Genomic DNA, 23,859 nt, shown 5'->3' with positions numbered 1-23,859 from the left:
TCTATGGTGTCACGCCCGATAGGCCCCGGTGGTGCCCGCCCCCGGCGCGGCGGTTCCGGCAGTGCGGTGTTCCGCCCGTGGCTGCCGCGCCGTGCCCCGGCCGCGGATGGTGAGCGGGGCCGGGGCGTCCTCGGTTCTCTGAGGGTCACACGGCGCTAGTGCCACCGTAAGGGAGGGTCGGGCCGAGGTTCAGCCTGGTCCCGGGCCCGGTGCCGCAGCCCCAGGATGAGCGGGCCCGCGGCGGCGGCGCTCGGCGGCCTGCGAGGGGAGGCGCCCCGAGCCGGCGGGGAGGGGTGGTTCAGCTCTCGGTGGGAGCACCAGTTCACAACGCGCGCGGTGGGTCCGGGTTAATACTAAACCCGTGGGTTTTGGCCTTGCAGGGTACGCGAGATCCCGGTGAGCCGGGGCGGCACGGGCGCTCCCGGTGAGCTGCCGGCGGAGGCGGCCGGGGCAAGGGAGCCCCACCGCGGGCACGGATGAGCTCCCTCGGGCGGCCGGGAGCCGCGGGCTGGGGCGGATCAATGGCAAACAGGTGAGACGCTTCAGCTAATGAAAAACCGGCACCTGAGGTCTGCGGGCGAGTCGGTGACAGCCAGGACGGCGCTGGGCTGGGGCTCCCAGTGTGTCCCGGTGCCGTGCCGGGCTGTCCCGGTGCCCGTGCCGGGCTGTCCCGGTGCCGTGCCGGGCTGTCCCGGTGCCGTGCCGAGCTGTCCCGGTGCCGTGCCGGGCTGTCCCGGTGCCGTGCCGGGCTGTCCCGGTGCCGTGCCGGGCTGTTGCTCCCGTGCCCGTGCCCGCGCCCGTGCCCGCGCCGCGCGCTCCAGCGGCGCCGCCATCTTGCCCGTCCGTCTGTCCGCTGCCCTTTGTCTGTCCGTGGCTCCCGGCGCCTGCGGCGGGACCGGGTAAGGCGGCCGGGCCGGCGCTGCCGCCCGCGAGGGGCGGGACGGGCCCCGCGGCGGCCCCCCCGCTGCCGGGGCCGGTCTGTCTGTCGGGGCTGCCGGGCCGGGACCCTCGGCGGTCCGTCCCAGTGCCAGGGAAGCCGCGTCCCTTTGTCTGTGTGTCCGGCCGCTTGCGGGCCCGATTCCTCCTGCCGCTTCCCGTGTCCTGGGACTGCCGTCTGCATCCCGCTGTCTGGGGAGGCTGACGGGATCCCCGTGTTCATCCATCTGAGGCGGCTGACGGGACCCCTATGTCAGTCTGTCAGCGAGAGGCTGACAGGATCCTTTGTCTGTCTGTCTGAGGCTGATGGGTTCCCTGTGTCCATCAGTCGGTGAGGGACTGACGGGATCTTTGTGAGTGTGTCAGTGAAAGGCTGACAGGATCTCTGTGTCCACCTTTCTGAGGAGGCTGATGGGATCCCTGTGACCATCTGTCTTGTGGGGAAGGGCTCGGATCCTCCTTTTGTCTGTCTGTCCAAGGGGACTGCTGGGATTGTCACCTTCCTCTGTCAGTCTGAGGACAAGCATTCGATGATGAAGCTGCAGGAATGGACAGGAGGGAGAAGGGTGTTGGGACTGAGGTTGCAGTCACTCTTGAAGGGGGCACTCAGTTTGGGGGAGCGTGTCAGGATTGCTTAAACCTTTGCCTGAGAACTGGATAGGACTGCCCGTGCATGGTGACTTGTGAAATGCTTGTGGATCGTGTTGGATGCTGGCACAAAATCCAGCTGTGGTGATGCAGAACGAGCCCCCTAGGCAGAAGGTGGAGAGTGACGCTGGGACAACCACCTGAGCTTGGCCAGAGACTCGGAAGGTTCCAGTGAAGTGTGTGACAGGATCTTCTCTTCTCAGGTGAGCCCTCTGCTGACGGGAGGAACACTCTGCTCCCAGGTCAGGGAAACATGTCCCGTCGGAAACAGACCACTCCTAACAAAGTTCACTGTGAGTATGATGTTACACAGCAGTGTGGGACCTCTGTCTGGATTGTGGAGTGAGATAGGGAGGATGGGAATGACGGGAAGGTACAGGTTGCGGGGAACGGTGGCTACTCACATTTTGTCTTAGGGAGCGTAAGAAGAGAAACTGAGCTCTGTGTGTCAGGGGAGCTGGCTGTGCCCTGGCGTGGCACGACAGGGATAGGCTTGAGCAAACAGCTAATGCTGTAGAGGTAGGTTTGTATGTGCAGGGCCTTGTGTCATAAGCGTGAGTTGGAATATGACTTAGGGCTCTGGCCTGTCTTGGATAGCAAAGGAGGTTGTAGGCAAGGTGCTTTGGGCATGTGGCTGAAAGCCAGCAAGTCCCGGGTTTTGATCTTCGTCCTACCAGACTGAGCTGACTGGCCTTGGGCATGTTACTTAAGCTCACTGTACCCCAGTTTCCTACTAGATAATTAAATAAAGCCATTTGCTCTTTCCTGTCAGGGAGTGGGTGGTGGTCAAGTAATTCACGGGATAGACAAATACTGTCTACCAGATCATTCTTGAGCTGAGCTGGTAGGACAGATCTTTGTTTCTCCAACCTTGCCAAGACCTGAACATTTGTTTGACGGGCTGAAGATGCTGTACATTAGCACTTTTGTGCGCAGACTATAGCCAGGTGTCAGTGCAGCTGGGAGACAAGGATGGAGGTTTGGCTGCAGGGGGGAAACTGCACATGTATGGCTTTTCTTTGACTAGTGGTAGCAGAGGGAAGTTGAGGGGCCTAGAGCTATGCCCTTGTTCATACCCGGGTTTGTGGCTGGAGGCATGCTTGGAGTTTGGGCTGGAATGAGGAAAACAAGTTGTTCTTTCATTTCTGTAGGCCCATGAGAGCAAGGCTGCTTAGAGGGCCCTGGATACTGCTAGCTGCAGTAGCTGTCAGGAATATGAGACAGAGCTGAGCGCTGCAGCCCTAACACTGCCTCACTGCTGGTGCTGCTGGCTTGCATGTCTGTGTGCTGCCTCCGTGCACGGGTACACAGCAGGGATCTGTGCATGCTGCTCTCTGTGTGAGGAAACACTGTTGGAGCCTCACACCTTGCGCACTCAGTGAGTGCACTGGGAAGAATTGCCTCTCTCTGGGACTTGCAGCCACACCAGCCACTCAGCTCCGGAGAGCCGACCAGGCTGTCCTTGGTGACCATCGTGAGGGTCTCGGGGTGTGGCTTGTGGCATCTGCACTGCCCTGTGCTCTCTGATTCCTGCTTCTGGGCGCTGGGTTCCACAGTGGGCAGAGTATAGTTGTGATTTGCCTGATACTGCGTTAATGACTTTGGAGTTGTTTTCCTTAGAGAAATCTGGAATGTCCTGTATTTTGTCCTGTGATGCCAATAACATGCCTTATGTCCACATATTTTTGCTTCTGAGAGTGCCCAGGTAGTAGTACTGCCATTGAGCTCAGGTTTATATCAGGCATGCACTTCAGCTGTCTCCCTGGGGGCAGAATTGGGGCTTTTCTTGAATATGGAAACCAAGGGCTACAGCAGCTCCAGTGGTGCAGGTACAGCTTCCATGGTGTTTAGGTGGGCACTTTTCTGCACTCCACAGTGTAAGGGTTATGTTCTTCAGAAGCTTGTACTGTTATATATAAAACTCTATCACAGAGTTCAGCTGTGCACTGTTTTCATAGTGAACATTGCTTTTCTATCTACAATACAAGTGATTGTATCTCCAGTCTTGGTCTTGGGAGAAGCTGCCTGACAAACACTCTACCAGTGGGCATGAGGTTGAGGTTATGGCATCAGGTATGCCATGGAGAGGAATTCTGGGACCTGTTCACGTCCTTTACATGCAGTACGTTGCCACAGAGCAACTAGTCAGCAGGAGCCATCAGGAGCAGCAAGTAGGACCACAAGAAAATAAAGGGACCGAAAGATACCAGAAACATGTCAGTGATGATGTCTCCACCTTGGGATGGAAAATCTTGTCTGTCTTATGATGAACACCACGAAATCGTTGGGACTTCTCTGTCTACCTAGCCCGCTGTGTGTCTGGAGGGCCCAGAAATGCCGTGCAGTGCCCTGACGAGGATAATCGGAGAGAGCATCGGCTCCAAGAACGGGGTGAGCCAGCAGAATGAGGAGTCAGGCTGAGACATAGCAGACACGTTACTGGGACTTCTTCACAGGGACTGCAGTGGTTGGGAGGAGAGGAATGAAAGGGACAGCAGGTATGCAGCTTTTTACACAGTTGTCTGCAGCTGGGATCTGATTTGGCAGGCTCTGGGGCTGGGGAAGTGCTTTTTGGATTTGCATAAATACAACTGTGAATATCTGACTGGACAAATTTAATGAGAGGATGGTGCCTACTTCTTCCTTGCATGGCTACTCCATGTTCTCTTCTTGGACTCACAGGGCAAGTGACAGCTGCAGATCTCTCCCTGGCTTGCTTGGTGCTTCCTCTTTCCAGGGTTACTTTCCAGGCTTGGCATGGCTCTCATTTCACCTTGCTCTCACAAAATGGTTTGCTGTCCTCACTTAGCACAGGATCGTTTTGTTTGGCATGCAGAGAGAACAGCTAGGAGATTGTGTTACAAGTCAAAAGAGTTTTAAGTGGAGGTTGATGTGTAAGGAAATTCAAAATAATACTGAAGCAATGGTAAAACAATGATAAAAATTACTGTTATCCCAAAAGTCTTATTGTGCATGGTGGCCAGTCCTACAGTTTTAATTGTAGTAATTTTCCCTGCAGCACATAATTGGCTCTTGATAATTTAATTTTATTTTGCCATGTGGTGCATGAAAAACACACTTGACAAAGTGCTAAAAAAGAGAACGGTAACAGTGGAATATATTTACTGAAAAATAGAATACAGTTAGGTTGTTTCTGTGGAGATACCTTAATTGATTCAATTTGGTCTTTATTGTCTCCCAGAGTCTGAAGTAGAAAAGTATAAAAAATCTCTAAGCAATTCATCTGCTCTTGCATTCAAGCCCATCCGTTGCTGCGCTGTCACCCCATCAGTCGTGGACCACTTGCTGTCTTTGTGCTTGCCAGAATTTGCTGCTGGTGTTAGCGTGCACTTCTCTCTCCCTGCTGTCCACGAGCTGCTTTGCTTTCTGTTGCTTGTGCCCTCTGCAACTGATGCTTATTTTAGAACTCTGGAGAACAGCTTCTGTTAGTCAGATTAATTCCTACTTCTGAGCTCTATTTATCATGGTCCTAATATCCCATTAATCCTCTATTTGCTTCCCTCTCTCTCTGACACACACACATTCTGTGCTCTTTGGTCTTCCTTGGATTCTGCTGTCTATAATATTCCCAGTTTGAAGAGAACATATCTTGCAAGATACACCCAGCATTCTCAACCAAGCAGAAATGTTACTTGCATCAAAACCCTTGGTTCTGAAGGGCTCCATGGGCTGCCATTGTTAACCCTTTCAATTGTGTTGTTTTTCATTTCAGTAACCACTACAGCAGTGTGGACAACCCAGAATAGCCATGGGGCAGGTGGAATAGATCCACAGTGGTGGAAAGACTTGCAAATTTCAGGTCCAGGAACACAGAGAAGACCTACATGAACAGGGACTTAAAATTGATGTACAAGGGGGGAATAAAGTGACTCATCTCTGAGAGACCTTTCTGTTTAGGAAGGAAGGCAGGGGAATGATGCAGTTCCTTTGGATTTTGTTTTGTGGATTTTGGGGTGGGAGTTGTTTGTTTGTGTGTTTATTTTCCAGAACACCTGAGAGTTGTCCTGCACTCATACAGTTGGAGAAGGGAAGGGCTCAGGGCTGATAACCCAGCAGACCCTAACTGTCATGCCTATCCCTGTTGCACAGTACCACAGGGCTGTCCCCTACCTCCACCGCTGCTCACCTGGTATCCCACTCATTCACAGGAGTATGGAGAGGAGAATGGAATACAAAGCAGAGGCACTTGTGTGATCTCTCATCTCTAGCTGCTTGTAAGCAACTTCAGTGACTTGTTTTGGTGTTGTGGTCAGCCTGCAGCCCTTTTTGTATTTAATAAAGAAACTTCTGGAGAAGAGTCTGTGAATTCACTATTAAGCATAACATCCTTTATTTATGGCAGTGATCCTAAAGCTGTTGCCTATCTTACTCCTCTTCCAAATGAATGGAAGTGAATCCAAAGTGGGGTGGAGGGAGGGGCGTAAGTGGCTGTATGGGAGCATGTGTGTGCAGAAACAACAAAAGTACAATCCTGTACCTATCAAACATTAAAGCTCTAAGGCTTCATCAACGTAGGACTTAGTTCATCAATAGGTGAGCAGGACACTCTTTGCTAAGTTCTTTTGGACGCTGTTTTTATAACACATAAGAAATTTTGTACAAGCTGAAGACAGCGTTTTTACACGTTTGCGTTTCCCAATCCCGTGATGTTTTCAGATTCAGCCTGTGGAGGATGCAGAGGGCATCCCTGCTAACAGCACGGGTTTGGTTAACAGCTTGCATTGCTGGCTCTAAGCTGGCTGTTCTCTGCACTGTGCTAAGTCAATGCTCACTGGGCTCTGTGCTGTGAGCACAGTGCTGTGCAGAGGCCCCAGGCACACACAATTGCTCTTGGTTACTGTGACTTTTACCAGTGTTTCTGATGGGAGGAATTCCCTCTGTCACCTGGATAGAGATCCTAGCTCTTAAATCCTGCAGACGATTGCATGGCTTGTGTAACTGAGCAGCAACCTGCCTGCCTTTGGACTCCAGCCTGCTGCTCAGTGGGAATGTAATCTGTCTGGAAGGGAAGAGAGGGAAGCAAACAAACACATAACTGCTTTTACAAGCAGCTGCAGTGGCGTTTGGGAATCCTCTTTTGGAACTTTGTCACAGGTAGCACATCTCCCACCGTAGTTTTATATTTGTCCTGCATTCTACAGGTTTCCTCATTTCACCATTTCACCATTCTCTTGCAATGCTTTTTTGGTCTCTGGGCTTTTATCCTGGTGGTTTGTGGGTGTCTGCTTCTTGGAGAGGCTCTGGGATTCTGTGGTGTCTGTTGCTTGTACAGTCTGTATTTCAATCCTACCAACATGAAGCTGTGGTCTAGACATAAAAACACCACTCCAGGTCATGAAAACCATTGGGTGCTGGAATGGCTTCTGAACGGGCTACGTGTGTCACAGGAGTCATGATGGTTCCTGTTGCTTTGGGTGACTTGGGGTGCTTCTCAGCACCTCTCCTCGGATGCATGGATTGTGTTCTCAAGTCATCTACAGAAACCTTTCTCACGTTTCTGAAACAGAATGATAAAAACCTTCAAATGCTTTTGGAAACCTCCATGGGGACATTGGGAACTAAAACTCCTCTCCCACAGTCTCTGTGAAACTTCTGAAGGTCTTTGAAATCTTCTCTAAATTATGGCTTTTTAAAGCCCTGCCAAAATGGTGAGGTAAGCCCCAGGAAAGGCAGGGAGTGGGACCACAGAGCAACACTGGAACAGTTCAGCATGTGGGAATGTGCCTGTCCTTGTAACAGGACTGGTGCTCTCTTAGAGAATTCAATTCCCTGGTTAAACTGATGTCAGCTGTGACCCAGTACTAAAAAGCAACATTTTCTTCTGAAAGCTGTGTTTTGATTTTATTTGAAAAATGCACTGCATCTTCCTTGGCATTTTTGCATTTGTGCTTTGAGGGGTCCTTAAGCACTTACAAATTAGTTGATAAATGCAACCCAAAAGCCAGCCTGCTGGGAACTTCAGCATCTTTTCCAGGCCTCCCAGCTCATCTACTGAAAAAGGTAAATCACAATTACACCTGGAACAAAGTAATTTGTTTGCTTGAATATGAAAATTAATGGTTACCTTTTATTGGTATTCTCTGGAACTGAAAGTTCTCTTGAGTGGGGATTGCTGAAGGTTTTCTTTCAGAGAAGCACAAATAACTGCTTTCTTCCAAGGTGTTTGCCATTTCAACTGTTGAGTTGAGGTACTAGTGGTCAGCGCTTGCAACAGAACAGGCTGTTTTGTCCTAAACGTGCATCTCAGCTCTCTGGGTTCCCTCCCTTGGGTTTCTGTTTGAGCACATTAAGTGCCACTGAGATTTACTTTAGGGATAGCCATTCCTGGGCAAGGCAAGGTAGTGGAGCAAGTCATCCATCGTGTGCACAGGAGAACACCAGCTCCAAGCACAAACACCTTCTGCAAGGACAGCTTGTCCTTATCTCTCCTGAGACAAAAGGAGGTGACAGAGCATGCCAAGGACAGCCCCTAGTTTTGGTATCACTGTGGAGGGCAGGTGATGTACCAGGCACTTAGGGAGGTTCTATTTTTGTGCAAGATGCCCGTTATAGCAGGGAATAGGACTTAATGATTTAGAAGAGCTATACACTATTATCCCCCTGTCATAGTCCCCAGGGGCTTCCCACAGCCCAGAGCTGTGCTGTAGGATATTGGTGGATAGCTTGGCAGCAAAAGCCGCCTGGCTTTCTAAGGCAGGTATATGGGGCCTCACAGGTTTTTTTGTGGCTGGAGTGGCATATACAGCATATGCAGGGGGCAGCCCAGTGCTGGACATTGCCCTAGTGAGACTGTTCTACACCCAGGAACTGGACTTGCACCAGCAGGTGCCAGAGGCTGGTGTGGCAGGGTAGGCAAGCAGAGAAGTGACCTAAGTGCTTTCCAAGAGGTGACTCCAGAGGTTCTGCACGGTGCAGGTGAGCAGCCCTATGCCTGTTGTGTTTTTGGCAAGCTGTGGTGGTGAACGCGATGGAACAGCACTAGTCTGACTCTTTGTCCTTGTGGCTGCCAGGGGAGCAAGTCTTTGCAGGGCTGGAGGAGCAAGCCCGCCAAGCCATGATGAAAAACAACTTTCCTGGAGCTCTTGGGGACCAAAGGCCAGCCATCCGTCCGCTGCAAGACCCCGACTCCAGCAGCAGTGAGTTCTGCCCTTTCCAATAACGGCAAGGTAGTGGACTGGGGAGACTCTGAGAAGAGATGAGGCTACAGGGTGTGGGGGGTACTCTGAGAACCATCTTAGCCAGCTCCTCCTCCATGTCAGCCCTTGGCTCCTGTGCAGGACTTTGTCCTGAGAGAAGACAAGCCCAGAGCCAAGGACCAGCACAGCACAGACTGGGCAATGCCCTCACCACCGGGACACAGTCCCATCTCACCAGAGCAGGGAGGGAATGGCAGCAGGTCCAGCTGACAGTCTGGCAATTAGTGAGGAAGGCAGGACAAGAGGCCATGCCCAGGGACTCTGCAGAGCAGCTCAGGGACTGAAGTGCCCCAGACTCAGTTTAAATGGAGTCCATGGTTGGAGGGTTGGGTAGAGTCACCATGTGATGCTGGTCAAGACAGTTAAGACCTATGAGTTAAGAGCCTGAGGCCTATGAATGCCCTCAGGGTCCTGAACTTGGCATAACTGTTCTGCGTGTTTCAGGTGGCAGTGATGATGAGGAAACGACCCAGGATGAAGTTTCTTCCCATACATCCGAGGAGGATGGCTCAATGGTGAAAGTGAAGAAGGAATTAGAGAATGCAGAACGACCCATGGCTGGAACCCCCCTGATGAGAGAAAATGAGGCAAGTGTGTATTGGCTCTGCACTCACTGTAGCCTCCAGGGAGGGAGAAGGGTACTCTGTAAACACCTCCTCTCCCCATCATGGTTCTTTATCTTTCTTTCCCTCCCACCTCCTCCAAACGTCTCCTGGCAGGAGGAAAGGGTACGAATAGCTCTTGGGCTGCCAGGAGTATGAGACAGCAGGCACAAACTGGCCAAAATGTTTATGGAGTGTGTCCCCTTCCTTCAGTTTTGGTGCCTTTCTCCGATGGACTTCTCCTTCCCCCTGCCCCAGAGCAGGCCCTGCCTTCCAGAGCCACCGTGCTGGCAAGAGCCTGTGTACAAGTGGAGGCCATGAGGCCTCTGCCTCTTCTCCCTGAGATGCAGGAGTTTTGCTCAGAGGCTATGTGAAGGAGGTTGCAGATGTCAGGAACCCAAAGCAGTTCCAATGGGACTGGGCACACAACACTGGATTTGCAGCAGCCCTGGGCGGAGCTCAGGGAGGGTGGGGGGCTGTGGAGGAGGCTGTGTGCCTTTCACTGAAGTGGCTGTTCCTCTCTGTAGGTGCCCGAGAGTTTGAACGCTGACCCCATGCTGGGACTGTCACAGTGTCCCCTCTGCCAGCTGGAGTGTGGAAGCAGAGAGCAGCTCATTGCTCATGTGTACCAGGTAGGGATGTCTCTGGCCTGAAGCCCCAAGTCCAGAAACAGCCCAAAGCACAGAGTAACTTTATTCTGGTCTTTCCAATCAGAGAACCGAGCTTCTAGCTAGGATGTGACTGAACTTGACAGCAGTAAACTGTGTCCAGAGGGTGTCCTGGGGAAAGAATTAGCAAGGCACCAGTCTGCAGATCTGAAAAACACAACTCTCTCCCATGGCAGTCTCTGCAAGTACTGCAGGCTAAAACCAGACAGTTCCTTCAGATTAAACGGAAGCAATTTTTACATCATTCAGTGAGATAAGAAACCTTCCTCCTAATAACTCATTTTTTACTTCATTACAGTTCGTGTAATTATCCATAAGAATAGCTGTTCTTCCTCTACGTGGTTCCAGTTTTGCAGGAAATCTGTGGTGGAATCTCAGGTTTTGTTGTCAGTGCTCTTTTCATAGCACATCAAAGCCTGTAACAGAAGGAATGAAGCAGAACTGAATTGGCCCCTTATCTGCACCAGCTGCCTCCATCTAAGTGCTTCCTCACCAGCATCCTGCCTGCTTTAATCCAGTCATGCTTTGTCCAGGACCAGCTGCTCCCCAAATGCCTTTCTGAAAACAAGGGTCAGGTCTTACGATCCATGTGTGTTTGGCCTTAATGGTTTCTCCTGCACCGGAGTGGAGCTGTAGAAGGGTTTCCTCCTTGTTTGACCTGTGACACACCAAATGTCTTGAGCTTGATCTAGTTGCTGTCAGACAGAGGTTTAGTGGTAAAGGGTTCCCATTCCAAGAGGCTGAACAGAATGGTTTGAGCGTGCCTTGGACTGGGCAGGGAGCTGGGCAGTGTGTAACTAACACCTGAGTTGTTGTTTTGCAGCACACTGCAGCAGTGGTGAGTGCCAAGAGCTACCTGTGTCCTGTGTGTGGCAGAGCCCTCAGCTCACCGGGGTCCCTTGGGAGGCACCTCCTGATCCACTCGGAGGACCAGCTGTCCAACTGTGCAGTGTGTGGAGCACGCTTCACCAGCCACGCCACCTTCAACAGGTCAGGGTCTCCCTGGCTGGTGAGTGGGCTAGAGCACCACATTAAAGATTAGGTGGGTTGCCTTAAATGACTCAGAACTTGTGGCTCTGGACACACTGAGGCCTGTAGGACAGTGCTAAACATCCCCAGTGAGTGAGATTCCCTTGATCCCTTCCTGTCTGCAGCTCTGCATCCCCTGCAAAGACCTCCAGGGGATGTGGTGCTAAAAGGGTGCTCCTTAGCTCTGTGCAGAGCTAGAGGGGTGCAAGAACCACTGGGGTCTCCAGTCACCAGAGAACAGCACACCACTTCCCTTACCCAGCAACCCGTCAGCACAGGGCTGCGCTGCCCAGGTGGGTTCATCATTTCCAAAGCAGGGATACAGGCAGAGACCAAAATGTTATTTCTTTGTGCCCTTCCTGGTGGGAAATTATCCACTGACCAGCGGAATGGGGCTGAAAGGAAAAATCCAGAGATGATGGGGAGGAGCAGTTCACTGGTTAATTCCTGCTCTTGCGCTCTTCCAACCCAGATGCTGCTCTGGGCTCACCCGCTTCCTACCCTGGAAGATATTCACACGTATCTGTGGGCAAATGGTTTAGCAGAGGCCTCTGCCATAGGCTGTAGTGGGAGCACTGTTCATGGAAGCCCCTGGGAACTCTGAGATGGGGACTCTGCTGACAGCACCGAGTCTCTTATTCTGCTCCTTATGCTTTGCAGTGAGAAGCTGCCGGAGGTGCTCAGTGCAGATCGGCTGCCGGCGCCGCAGAGCCAGGGCCCGTCCGGCGCCGAGGGGAAGGACGTTGCCTTTCGCACCCCCGTGTACCCCGCGGGCATCCTGCTGGTGTGCAACAACTGCGCCGCGTACCGCAAGCTGCTGGAGGCGCAGAGCCCCGGCATGCGCAAGTGGGCCCTGCGGCGGCAGAACGAGCCCCTGGAGGTGCGGCTGCAGCGCCTGGAGCGGGAGCGCACGGCCAAGAAGAGCCGGCGGGACAATGAGACGCCCGAGGAGCGGGAAGTGAGACGCATGCGGGACCGGGAAGCCAAGCGGCTGCAGCGCATGCAGGAGACGGACGAGCAGCGGGCGCGGCGGCTGCAGCGGGACCGGGAGGCCATGCGCCTGAAACGCGCCAACGAGACCCCCGAGAAGCGACAGGCCCGGCTCATCCGGGAGCGCGAGGCCAAGAGGCTCAAGCGGCGCCTGGAGAAAATGGACATGATGCTCCGGGCACAGTTTGGCCAGGACCCCTCTGCCATGGCTGCTTTGGCAGCTGAGATGAACTTTTTCCAGCTGCCAGTGGGCAATGTGGAGCTGGAGAGCCAGCTGCTGGGCAAAATGACCTTTGAGGAGCAGAGCAACAGCGCGCTGCAGTAAACCACAGCCACGAATGGTGCTGCCTCTGCTGTGCCTGCCCCAGGTGCACTAGCAGGCTTCTGCACAGGCTGCTGGGGGTCTCTCTCTGACCTTCCCTGACAGGTTGTTCTGTTTCTCCTCTGAACCCAGGAGGAGAACAGAGCTGAGAGATGTCTGCCATCTGGTGGGAGCAGATTCTGAGTATACAGTCTGCTCTGGGGGCCAAGTCACAGCCTGTGACAGAAGGAAAATAAATTAATGTTCACGTTTATTGGTCCCCTTCTTTACCTTTCATGCTTTGTCGTGGTATTGGACCCTTGCCCCATATATGGGTCTGGGCTGCAGCAGTTCTGCTGCAGGTGAAACCCACCTCACTAAAAAGGGATCTTGTTTACTGCAGCATGATTTAAGGAGCTGAAGACTTTGGTAGTCCACAAGTCCTTCAGGAATAAAGCCTTTGCAGTTTGTGCCCATAACAAGGAAAGAAAGGAGGATGTCTTCTGGAAATGGCTGTGCACACCATTTTTCTTAACACTAATATTATGTGCTTATTTGCAGTAGCAGCCATGGAAAAATGAAGAGGAAACTAAGTTCCTGTTGTAAGATACCCCATAAAAACAGTAAAAGAAAGGCTGGCTGGGGAAAGCAAACAGCAGACAAGTTTGCTGCTTTACTCATAAGTTAATTTTCACCTAAACAGCATTTCAGGTTTGCAAGTGGAAGAAGTGGTTGAATAGCAAATGATAGAGCAGGTCAGTTTCTAGGACTGTATGGGTTTGCTTTCTTCTTTATTCAGCACTGCAGAGGCCACACCTGGAGTCCTGTGTCCAGTGCTGGGGTCCCCAGCACAAGAGCAGCACCGGTGTACTGGAGGCAAAATGTGACCATAGCCTATGCCTGTAGGAAAATGTTCCCACTATTAAACTATGGAAATTAAATCTAGGCATCTTGAATGCGGAAAAGGCAAAACGCAGTGGCACAGAAGGACTCATGAGGGGCAAAGAAGCAGTACACTCTCTGTTATTGGGTTTCTTTACGAATGTGCATCTGAAAATGCGTGGTGTAGCTTTGTGGTTTGCAAACATCAACCAGTGTGCCACACCTCTGTGTTTTGTAGCTTGAAGACTCCTACTAGCTCCATAGCATTCCCAGTGAAGATCTGGAGTCACACACTGGTTCAAACACCCTGGGAGCTACTGTCTTCTCTCTGATGGCTGTCTCTCTGCTTTGCAGAGAAATGGAGACCACAAGACTCCTATTTGAGATCAGAAGAGTAAAGTTAAAACAAGAAGCAAAACCTTTTGACCAGACTACTTAGAACCCTACTTCCCCCTCATTTTTCATTTTGAAAAACCTTTTGATTGCAGTCCCTTAAAGCCCTCGTTAAACTTACAGAAGTTGCCTTCAAAGTGCATTTATGTTGCATTTTTCTGGTGATAATGAACTACCCCTAGTGCCAGCCCTGGGGACACTGCTAGGAAAGAGCACTGAACCTTTTCAGTGCTAGTTTCCTCCACATGCCACTGCAACATCTTGTTTCCTCCCACAGAAGCTGTTTTAACATGAAATTCATCACGTAGAACTGACATCCAGGAGCCATCCCCATCTCTCTTATTTTGGAAAAAGGCACCAGATCTGGAAAGGAGCTGTTCAATTCCATGTTCCTTTGTTCATCTCCTCCTTTGTTCTCTGATCTCTCTTCTTTCCTTACCTCTGTCCATTTTCATACTCAAACCCAGTTTGCTTTTGGCAATATTTGCTTTTGCTCTACCTCATAAATTTTGCCTGCCCAGTAGAGATGTACCTTCACTCTGCAACCTGCAGCTGGAACTTTCCCTGCAACACCACTGGCATCTTTATGCCAAGGGGTTCAAGAGAGACCACATAAAACAAAAGTATCTGACAAAATTATGGCTTATAATCCATCTGTCAGACAACCCGTACCTTGCCCTTGTCATTAGTCTCCAGATCACTGTGTAAGACCAGAGAAGCCACATCTTGATGATCACTGATGCTACAGATGAGCAAAAAGTCTCAAACACCAAAGGAAAAGCTATTGGTTTATATATAGATATATATATATATATAGATATATACTGTGTTTACAGAGTCAACAAGTTAAATGCAATATTCATAAGAGCATTAACAATAAAAATACAATCTGTGTGTAGCCAAGTACAGACTTAAAATGGTAAAACAGGAGAAAGGATCTCACCAAAAGTACAAATATACAGTACAAATTGATTTATTTAAAACAGTTACAAAAAAAGCACAACAAAATAGAGATTATCCTTAGAATTATTAATGCTTTGTTAAAGATCAGGTAGGAGGAAAGGGGCAGGGACAGGGTTGGAGGGGAGCACCTGACTAGTTCTAAGGCTTTAGATACACTGCGTCGGTTACATGTTAATACAGCCATATACTGGGGTTATAGTGAGGGGTCAGCACTTATCTACAAACACCTCCCTGCCTCAGGGCAGCCCAGCCGGCCCCCCTGCTTCTGTCTGTCTGTCTGTCTGTCTCTGGGCAGGCCCTCCCTGGCGCTAAGGTGCCATGACAGCCGAAAACAACCCGAGTGTGCAGGGGCACGTTGGCAGCAGCAGCCTGGAAGGACCTTAGGGGCAATCCTGTCCTCCGCAGACAGGTGTGAAAGCTGTGCAAGGGCCTGGACCATCAACCTTTTAAGCCATACATGGAACATCCGGGGCCAAACTGTACAGAATGTGCACTCGTGGCCATCGTAGCAGCTTCTGCAAAGTGTCAGGCCCTAGGACAGCCTGAAAGACAAGGAGCAGTTGTGAGTGATGCTGGGGAAAGGCACGTGTGCTGCTGCGGGCAGGAACTACCATTTGGGCTACTCCAGCTGCTGTAGTTTCTTTAACAATATTTTCTGAGTAACAAAGATTGTTAGTTCTCTAAGGGGCAAAGTGACTTCAAGTGTGGGGGTGGGGACAGGGACACTTAATGTGAAAAGTGCATTATACCTGCTCAGCGGCTGGAAGGGGAAGGCAGAGGGGGCCCTCTGCAGCTTCCTCTCTTCCAGACAGAGCTTCCTCTGCATAGTCGTAGGCATGAGCACTCTCTGCTGTGAATGACAGGCCTGGCTCTGCTGGGCAGCTGACCCAAGGAATGTTCCATGGGATGGGACAGATGGCAACAGACACTCAGTATTGCATCCCACAGACTCCTGCTACAGAGTGTGAGCTGGGTAAGACCAGGACCAGGAGGCCTCCTCCTCCTCCAGGCAGGACACACCACAGCTCTCCTCTCCTTCACAATAGCAGCAGGAACATATTTCTCTGAGAAGTCTGTCACATCTCTGCCAGCAGAAAAGCCCAGGTAACCATTCCACTCCACAATATTTTCCTGGCTTTATCTCCTCCTTTCCCTGTAAACCCAAGAAATAAAAGTCTCCTCCATGGGCTCATTCACAGCCTTTCTGCCTGCAGCAGAGCCTATCTCACACCCTCCCTGTCTCAGGAGAGTCTCAGTGATCAGCATAACCACCACTGCAGCGCTGAGACACACAACCAGCCCTGTAAGGACAGGTTCCAGTGATACCAGTACTGCTGAGCTGGGCAGGAGGACCCCCTCTTGCCCACCGTTTGGGGCAAGCAGCCAGATGCACAGATTCTCCAGGGCTCAGTGGCCTGCTTTGGGCTGTGCCCCAAAGCATTGCCACCAGGGAGGAGCTGGCAGCTGAAACATGCACAACAGTGGGACTGACGGGGAGTCTGGGAAGGACTGAGGTCCAGTTCACTCTGGCCTGTTCCACAGAGCTCAGGACTGCACTCAACAGAGGTGCAGCAAGCCAAAGTCCAGGTCAGCAGCCAGGTAAACAATGAGGGTGAGCACCTTCACAGCCCTTCAGCTCTCTACAGTACAAAGCTGTTTTAGCCACACAGCATCTTGCCTCAGTCATCTGTGCTGCCCGTTCAGAGCACAGCACAGTGTGGCTGAGACCAGGGAGGAGTCACAGTAACACACAGGGGATAAGGCAGGCTCTCCAAATCCTCACTCAGACAGACTCCTGTGTTCACACACGTGAGGGGCTCTGCACCCTCAGCTGCTCAGACATTCCCTCTATGGTGTGGCCAGCCCCTCTACATTCACACGCCATACGTATGTGAGATCCCTTCCTCAGCTTTCACAGCTCTCAATTCCTCTGCGTGCATCGACCAAAGAACATGCACAAGAACATGGGCTCCTCTGTCTCCAGCCTCTGGCCACAGACAACTCGGGTATCCTGAGCATTAAGTACTGATTACCAACATTAGTTGAGGTCTTTGTGTAGGAGAGTCCAGTGAACAGGAGCTGTGACACCCCCAGGTGACGGGGGGGCCCAGGGGGACACTTCACTGACAAACAGGGCTATGAAAACAGCGTCTTTTCCTGCAGATGCTGCACCTGAGGAGGCAGAATCTTCACCCGACAGCATCACCGTGACTTCACACATCTCAAATACAGCTGATGAGATCCGAAGTAGTGTGTCATTTGGGAGCAGCTACACATGATACAGGCAGCACCCTCGCTCTGGAGAGCCCCATGAGGCACAAACACTGAAGGCATGATTAGCACATCCCACCCAAGGCCTGAAGAGAGTCTGTCCAGGTGCAGGCATTTCAAAGGCAACAGAAACAGCTAGCAATGTGCTAGGAAAACAGGAGCGGGATGGAAGGGACATTCTGGAGGCTCTCTAACTTGCCTGATACCCAGGCAGAGCACCTGCCCATCACACAGTAGAAGCCAACCCGTTACAGGACACACTGCTAGTGAGTGCAGAACAGCCCTCAGGCAGCACCGCTGCAAGAGGTGCTGACACACACCATTCTGTGACAGGGAGGAGCGGTGCCCCAGCAGTCAGGCACACCTGACAGAAACTTCAGGAAGATGAGAGCAGGGAGACAGAAACAGCATGCTGGACATGAGGGCTCTGCACACTGAGGAAAGCCCCCTCCAAAGCCTGGTCCTAGCACAGAGATGGGCACCTTAACACAAGGAATACTTAACCCAGGTTAAGTCAGTGAAAACTCTTTCCTCCCTAGAACAGTGACCATTCTTTATCCTGGCTGAGCAGTTGGAGCTGGTGTCATAATACACCATCAGAGAGGGCAGATTAGTGTAACTACAGGAGCCTTCACTCAATAGAGTGTTATCACCACAATGAGGTATTCATACACAATTGTGTTAAATCTCACCATGAAAGAGACTACTCTTGATTTTACCATGTTGTTCGACAGAGGAACTCCAAAGTGAATCAGAAAAACTAAAAAAAACCACCCCAAAATGCCCTGTGATGCTGTGATATTTTTAGAGCTCCTACATAAATCATAGTGTACTTAGCAGAAACTTTGTACCTTGCCTGCACATGCACAAACACTTGTCTCTTGTCCAGAACTTATTCAGGAAACTGCCTGCAGGGAAGAATTACCCATCCAGAATGTTTTTTTTTCTGACTTAATTACAAAATAGCCTCAGTCTTCTCACAGAAAAAGGATGTTTTCATCCTTTCCTGGAGAATGCTGGACATATTTTAATCCAGCTTTAAAAAAATACAAATCAACAAAATATCAAGCTCCCAAATCCAACCAGATAAAAAACCTCAACCTCATTCATCCCTAGGCAGAGACTCCGCAAATTTATAAGCCCAGGATCTTTTTTTAAAGTTACTAGCACGGGAAGAAAGATTTGATTTGGTGGCAAACAATTTAATGTATTTTATAGCAGGAAACTAAATGTCTCCCAGCTCGTGTCCCATCCCAAGTGGTCAAGTTCCCTATTCACCTACACCCAAACCCATCCTTTTGGTCCTTCCTCTTGAATTTCCGTGAATCATTCAAATCTGTACATTCTTTGCAAGAAGAAAGAGCAGTTGGATTCAGTGGAAGAGACATTAATCAGAACCACCAGAGAAGCACCTCCGTCCTGCCCTCGAGAGCTCCCTCAGTGAACGGTCCTTTTAAAGTGCATGTGTGAAGAAAGGGGATACTGGGAGTAGAGCCCCCAGACTCCAGTGGGGAGCCGTCTCTCCCCATCACGAGAAAGGAGGAATAAAATCTTCAGCAATTTTATCTGCTACCTTAAGCCGTGTCTGCCCTCCTCATCTCCCCACCTGTCCTGAATGCTCAGCCCCTGCCCTGCAGGGAGTCAGTTATCCCTGGAGGTGGGAGAAAGCCCCAGCCTCCAGCCTCTGGAATGCTCTCATTGCATGCTCACGAGCACGTCCCTGCTCCCCATCCCAGCTAAGCCTGTCGCTGCTCCCTGAGGCACTGGAGCCCTCCTGACTCCCCAAGAGGGACTGGTCAGCCACGGAACTGGAACAGAGCCAGTCCTGCAGGGCAGAAAGCAGCCTTGCTGGTGAACCTGTCACAGAGTCTGTGCAATTCCTCCCCCTGAGGGGGAGGCTCACCTGCCGGGGCTGCCCCAGCTCACACCTCCAGGGGATCACTTCCCTGCATTCGAACGCCCTTCGATAGACAGCTTCACCTCCTGGGGAATGAAAGAGGGACGGAGCAGGGAGGGCCGAGGCTCCTCTGCCTGCATGCTGTATCTTTGGAAGCCTGGGGCTGTCCAGCTGTGCTGAGTGCCAGCCTCAGGCTGAGGGGGCTCTGCGCGAGCGCTCTGGGCCGCGCTGTCCCTGTCCGTGTGGCTCTTCCTTTCAGCAGCTCTGTCAGGTGGCTCTCGGAGCCCCTGAGCTGTTCGTTCCAATCTCTCCCTGGCAGATCCCAGCTGATCTGTGAGAGGGGAGTTGGCCTGAGAAGAAGAGTTGCCATTCATGCTCTGTAAACTGATTGATATGCAGACATCCCCCACTTGCAGCCTGTGACAGGGCAAAGCGAAGAGCTGAGCAGTCCGCCCCGGGCTGCAGGAGGACCAGCCCTGGCCATACACAAAGAAGGGATGCTCCGGGGGCACATCAATGCTCACTTTACTTTGTTGCTCCCCAACCACAAAATGCAGTGTAACAAGCCCAGGCCATTGGCTTTCCTGAATATCCACCACAGTGCTGGAGTCGATCTTCAGGCCCCCGCTCACCTCTGCACTGCGAACAAAGTCTTGAGTCTGCAGATCCTCCACCCGCTTCAGCTCTCCCGTCGCCAGCTGGATGATGGCTCCTTTCATGAAGTGAGAGGGCAGCTGGGAGGAGCTGGGTGGCTGCAGCTGGGCCAGCTCCTTTTCCAGCACACTTCCTCGAGCCTGTGCATCTGGGCTCTGCTTCACCAGGGCTTCTGAAGTGGAAGACCTGACGGGCTCAGACCCAACAGGAACAAGGACTGGCTTGCCATTGGCTACCACCATTCCTTTGGTTAACTGTCTCTGTCTAACAGCCTCCTCGGTGGACATTCCACATGGGCTCCGGGACTGGCTGTTCCCAGCCCTATCCATGGTGTTTCTCAGCATGTCTTCCTGCCCATCAGAGACATTATGGCAAAGGCTCAAAGGGCTCGGATCATCTTTCCTCGGGGCTGCCAGAACATGATAATCCTGAGATGCCAACACTCCCACCACCCTCTGAACCTCCAGATCAGCGTCTGGGGTGCTCCTGTGAGCTGGCACAGAGATCTCTCTTCCCAGCATCTGGTAACCTGGCAGGAACTGTCCGTCACCCACACCTCCTGCTGCAGCCCCCGGGGGCTGGCAGTCCTCAGCTGCACTGCTGGCAGAGTCCACGGCCTCGCTGGGCCTCCTGGCCACACTTTGCTCCAGGGGCCTCTGCCCACCGTTGGCTGCAGCCACCTCTGAGCTCAGCTGACTGTCCTGCTGAGGAGACACTGGGCTCCCACCTGCTGCAGGTGCCTCGTAGGCCGAATACCCTGGTGGGAGGCGGGACATCTGATAATAAACAGGAATCCTGCCCGGGGCCATGTCCAGCTGGGGCACAGAGTGGTGCTGCACCTGCCCAGGAGAGGCTGCAGAGGCGGATTTGTTGAAGCTGTGGGTGGGAGAGGTAGTCTGGGGGGAAGGAGCAGCTTCTTCCGCAAACAGGGAGGCATATGGCACAAAGTGGGGGACGTGGGGGGCGGCGAGGTTGGTGGAAGGAGATAGGAGAGGACTAGGCAGGAAGGCAGGGGGGACGGCGTAGGGCACTGTGTAGTGGGACCCGATGAGCTGCAAGGAGGCCGGAGGGATCTGCGCGTAGTGGATGGGGGGGAAGGGCACCCCCGGGTGCTGGATGATGGGTGAGCTCACGTTGAAGGCGGGGGACAGCGGGCTCACGTTCACCACGGGGTGCAGGCCCGTGGGGGAGAAGGTGGCAGGCGGTGGTGCCACTTTGTAGAGCATCCCGTACTGGTCCACCGTCAGCCCCGCCGCCGCCTCGGGGGCCTCGCCAGGGGTGTAGCGGGGGGCGGCGGGACCCGGCCCGGCCGTCCGGGCCCACTCCGGGCCCGAGCCCGAGCCCTGGGGGCCCCCCGCCCGTCCCGCCTCGGTGCCGGCGCTGGCGGCGGGAAGGTCCCGCTTTTTGGCGGGAGGCACTCCTGGCTCCGCTCGTGGCCCGCTCTCATGGCGCCCCGCGGTGTCCCGGCTGCCCCGGCCGCCGCGCTCCTTCATGGGGGCACCCGCCGGGGCTGCCCCGCGCGGGCTCCCGGATCCGCGCCGCCCGCCGCCGCCTCACCTGCGCCAGGAACAGAGGGAGCCGTGAGTCCCGCGCACGGGAGCGGCGGCGGCCCCGGCCGGCATCCCGGGCACGGGAGACGCCCGAGCCCGGTCACCGCCCCACCCCCGGCTCCGGAGCCCCGGCCGCGCTGCCGCCCCGCCCGGTGCCGGCGGCTCACCCGCCACGTCCCGGCCCGGCCCCGCGGACCCGCCCGGTGCCCGCGGCTCACCCGCCATGTCCCGGTCCAGCCCGGGGCCCGCCCGGTGCCCACACCGGCTCCTCCCAGCCCGCGGCGCGCGGCGATGACGCGGCACGCCGCGATGACGCGCGCGACGCTCCAGAAGCGCCTCACCCGCCGGCGGGGGCCCTGCCGCCGCCGCGCCCGGATGACGTCACGGGACAGCCGCAGCGCCGTTGCCGTGGCAACCGGCCGCGTCGGCCCGAGGCGGGCCCGGCGGCAGCGCCGTGCGGAGCCTGTCGGGCCCGCGCCCCACGCGGGTACCCCCCGGCTTACCTGCGGGAACCTGCGCTCTGAAGGGGCCCGCTCCCTTTCTCGCACCCCCGCAGTGTCTCGCTGGGCTCGCGCTGCTGGCCGGAGCCCCGCAGAAGGCAGTTTCTCGGCATTCGGTGATCGTTGCGGTGACAAAAGGTCCTGGAAGGGCGGACAGAATAGCTGCCCGGGGCGGGGGCAGCTATACACCCTCGCTCCCCCCGCCGCCGGCGGACGCTTCAGAAGGGCGAGATCGCGGGGGGCGGGGAGCGGTCCCGTAGCCCCCCGGAACCCCGGGCGCGGGCGGCGGGACCCGCCCGGCCCCGCCGCCGGGAGCGCGCGCCGCCGGGACCGCCCCTCTCGTGACATCATCAGGGACTGCCACGGTGCAGACGCACCGCACCTCGTCAAAGCAGCCCCGTGGGTGCTTCCGCCAAAAAAATTAGTTCCGAGGTCCTTTCTCGCCACGCCGCCGGCGGTGTCGCGTGGCCCCCGCTCCGTTCCCGCCCAGCTCGTCCCGGCCCGGTTCGGCCGTGCCTCCGCCTGCGGCCGGGACGGCCCGAGGGGCTGCGGTGAGCGAGCCGGCGCGCGGATCCCTCCGCCTGCGGTATCGGTGCTGCGGCCCCGCCGCCGCCATTTTGAATGCCCGGCTCCGTCCGCCGCTGCCGCTGCAGGGACCGGCCCGGTGAGTGGGACCGGCCTGGGCGCCGCCGCCCGGCCCGGGGCTCCGCTCCGCTCCGCTCCGCTCCGCTCCGCTCCGCTCGGTGCTCGGGGCCCCGCGAGCTTTGCTACCTCTGCCTGCTCCGAGCTCCGCGGCCGGGCCGCGGTCGCTCTGCTCGCGGGGCCGCCCGGTGCCCTCCCGCTGCCGGCGCCGCTGCCTCCGCCCGGCGGCTCGGCCTCCTCGGACTCTGCCCCGCGCCGCGGTGCTGCCTGCCCGGGCGCTGGGAGCGCTCCGTGTCCGGGCCGGGCCGTTCCCCGGGGAGGGCTGTGCCGCCGTGCCCGCGGGGAGCGCAGCCCCGGCCGGTCCCTGCTGGGGCCTGTGGCCGTCCCGGGAGCAGCCGGGACCTGTGCCCGTCCTGCCGCCGGAGCGCGGTTGTTCGGGCTGTGCAGCCGCTCCGAGCGTTACGGCGTCCCCAGTGCCTGCCGTGTTCGCAGCGATCAGGGCTTTCAGCGAGCGCGGGAGAGGCACAGTCCGGCCGGAGGCGTTCGCAGTGAGCTGTGTCTGGCGGCCGGTCCGTCTGGGCGGCTTCAAGTCCTGTCGTCGAAGCTGGTTGAGTTCTCTTCTCGCACAAACTCTGAGACAAACTATATATGCCTTTTTTTTTTTTGTTATACTGAGATTTGTTTTTAAAGTTAGCAGATGGAACAGGTGTGCTTTTTATTATGTTGTAAGTGATGTGTAAAAATGCTGAGTGATGTATTTCAGTTTCTGATGCTTGAGATGTTAATGGGACGGTACGGAATCCCAGTGGAACACCTTTGGGCACATGTGACACGTGTGGCTAGAAGGTGTTTGGTCTGTAGTGGCTTAAACAGAGTACAATATGTATATGTTTTCCCTTGCATGGTGCTCCAGCATCCCACATTTAAAATGGTAGGGAATTTTGTGTTGTTTTATTTTTCTCTTTTTTTTTTTTTTCTGTTCCACTTCTCTCTTATAGAGCACAGCAACTTTTTGTACCCCTGTTTCACCACCACTGCTCCTCTAAACTACACTAGGTATTTTTCCCTTTGCTTATTTGCATGTCCCCTCCTGTTACTGAATTCTTTATTTTGCCTACTCCTGTGCATTCCTGTTTGGCACAGAGTTTGAAAACTTACTGGGTAGTCAGGAGCTCAGCGAAGGCAGGAGATCTTGTGTTTTTTTCTGAGGGGTTCAGTGTGAACCCCTTCATTCTTCTGGCCTGGGAGAAGAAGGGGAAAGGTATTTAAATTCCTATGACTTGAGGAAGGGAAAGTCTGTGGTAATTGTTTTGTGAAGGGATCCAACTTCAGTGTTTCCAGTGTGTAAGATAACTTTCAGACTTCTTCCTTTTATGATAAAAAACCCCCATAATCTTCCTTTTTTTCTTTTCTTTTGTGTTCCCTGACTGCTGATCTGTTTTCCCTAAGGTGGTGTGGTAGGGATGGGGGGGATCCTGTAGCACCTTTGTAGTGTTGTGTGAGAGAGAAAGGGATACAGAAATGGTCTGGTTCTTGGTAGCTCCTTGTGTGCAGAGTCTTGTAGTGGCACCGCTGTCCAACAGGGTGAGTGAGCGTGTCAGGCCATGGTGTGAGGAGTTGTGGGCAGCAGCAAAGGAACCCAGGCTGTCTGTTCTCAGGCACACACAGCCTGCCCTGCTCGGTGCAGTTCAGGTTTGGAACGTTGCCTTTCCAGGT

At 54.0% G+C, this 23,859-nt stretch overlaps 3 protein-coding genes across 9 annotated transcripts in view; 2 read left to right on the top strand and 1 right to left on the bottom strand.

Annotated features, from left to right (window-relative positions):
• Nucleotide 1: 1 nt before the first annotated feature.
• ZNF821 (zinc finger protein 821) lies at nt 2–12,665 on the top strand. Of its 7 annotated transcripts, XM_050311586.1 has the most exons (10): nt 2–109; nt 381–532; nt 1,788–1,877; nt 3,892–4,082; nt 5,754–5,819; nt 8,616–8,741; nt 9,246–9,388; nt 9,931–10,035; nt 10,895–11,061; nt 11,761–12,665. In XM_050311586.1, exons 4-10 carry the CDS (start codon nt 4,067–4,069, stop codon nt 12,413–12,415), a joined length of 1,278 nt encoding a protein of 425 aa, XP_050167543.1. In that variant the 5' UTR covers nt 2–109; nt 381–532; nt 1,788–1,877; nt 3,892–4,066; the 3' UTR covers nt 12,416–12,665. The 7 variants fall into 7 exon arrangements, with proteins under 7 accessions (XP_050167543.1, XP_050167546.1, XP_050167544.1 ...); XM_050311589.1 differs by lacking the exon at nt 5,754–5,819; XM_050311587.1 differs by lacking the exons at nt 3,892–4,082; nt 5,754–5,819.
• A 1,775-nt stretch (nt 12,666–14,440) lies between these two features.
• On the bottom strand, nt 14,441–21,267 carry ATXN1L (ataxin 1 like). Its single transcript, XM_050311585.1, is given in 3 exon segments — nt 14,441–20,856; nt 20,859–21,008; nt 21,220–21,267. Coding segments are annotated over 2 exon segments (2,058 nt in total). The 5' UTR covers nt 20,899–21,008; nt 21,220–21,267; the 3' UTR covers nt 14,441–18,838.
• A 748-nt stretch (nt 21,268–22,015) lies between these two features.
• Nucleotides 22,016–23,859, top strand: part of AP1G1 (adaptor related protein complex 1 subunit gamma 1) — a 39,511-nt gene continuing 37,667 nt past the window's right edge. The window contains exon 1 of the mRNA XM_050311584.1: nt 22,016–22,165. The gene's annotated coding sequence lies outside the window, so the exon portion shown is untranslated. The remainder of the gene's footprint in view (nt 22,166–23,859) is intronic.

The sequence above is a fragment of the Myiozetetes cayanensis genome, unplaced genomic scaffold, assembly GCF_022539395.1.
Source record: "Myiozetetes cayanensis isolate MyiCay16 unplaced genomic scaffold, myiCay2020 scf16, whole genome shotgun sequence".
NCBI classification, from domain to species: domain Eukaryota; kingdom Metazoa; phylum Chordata; class Aves; order Passeriformes; family Tyrannidae; genus Myiozetetes; species Myiozetetes cayanensis.
This window is presented reverse-complemented; position numbering and strand designations above follow the sequence as displayed.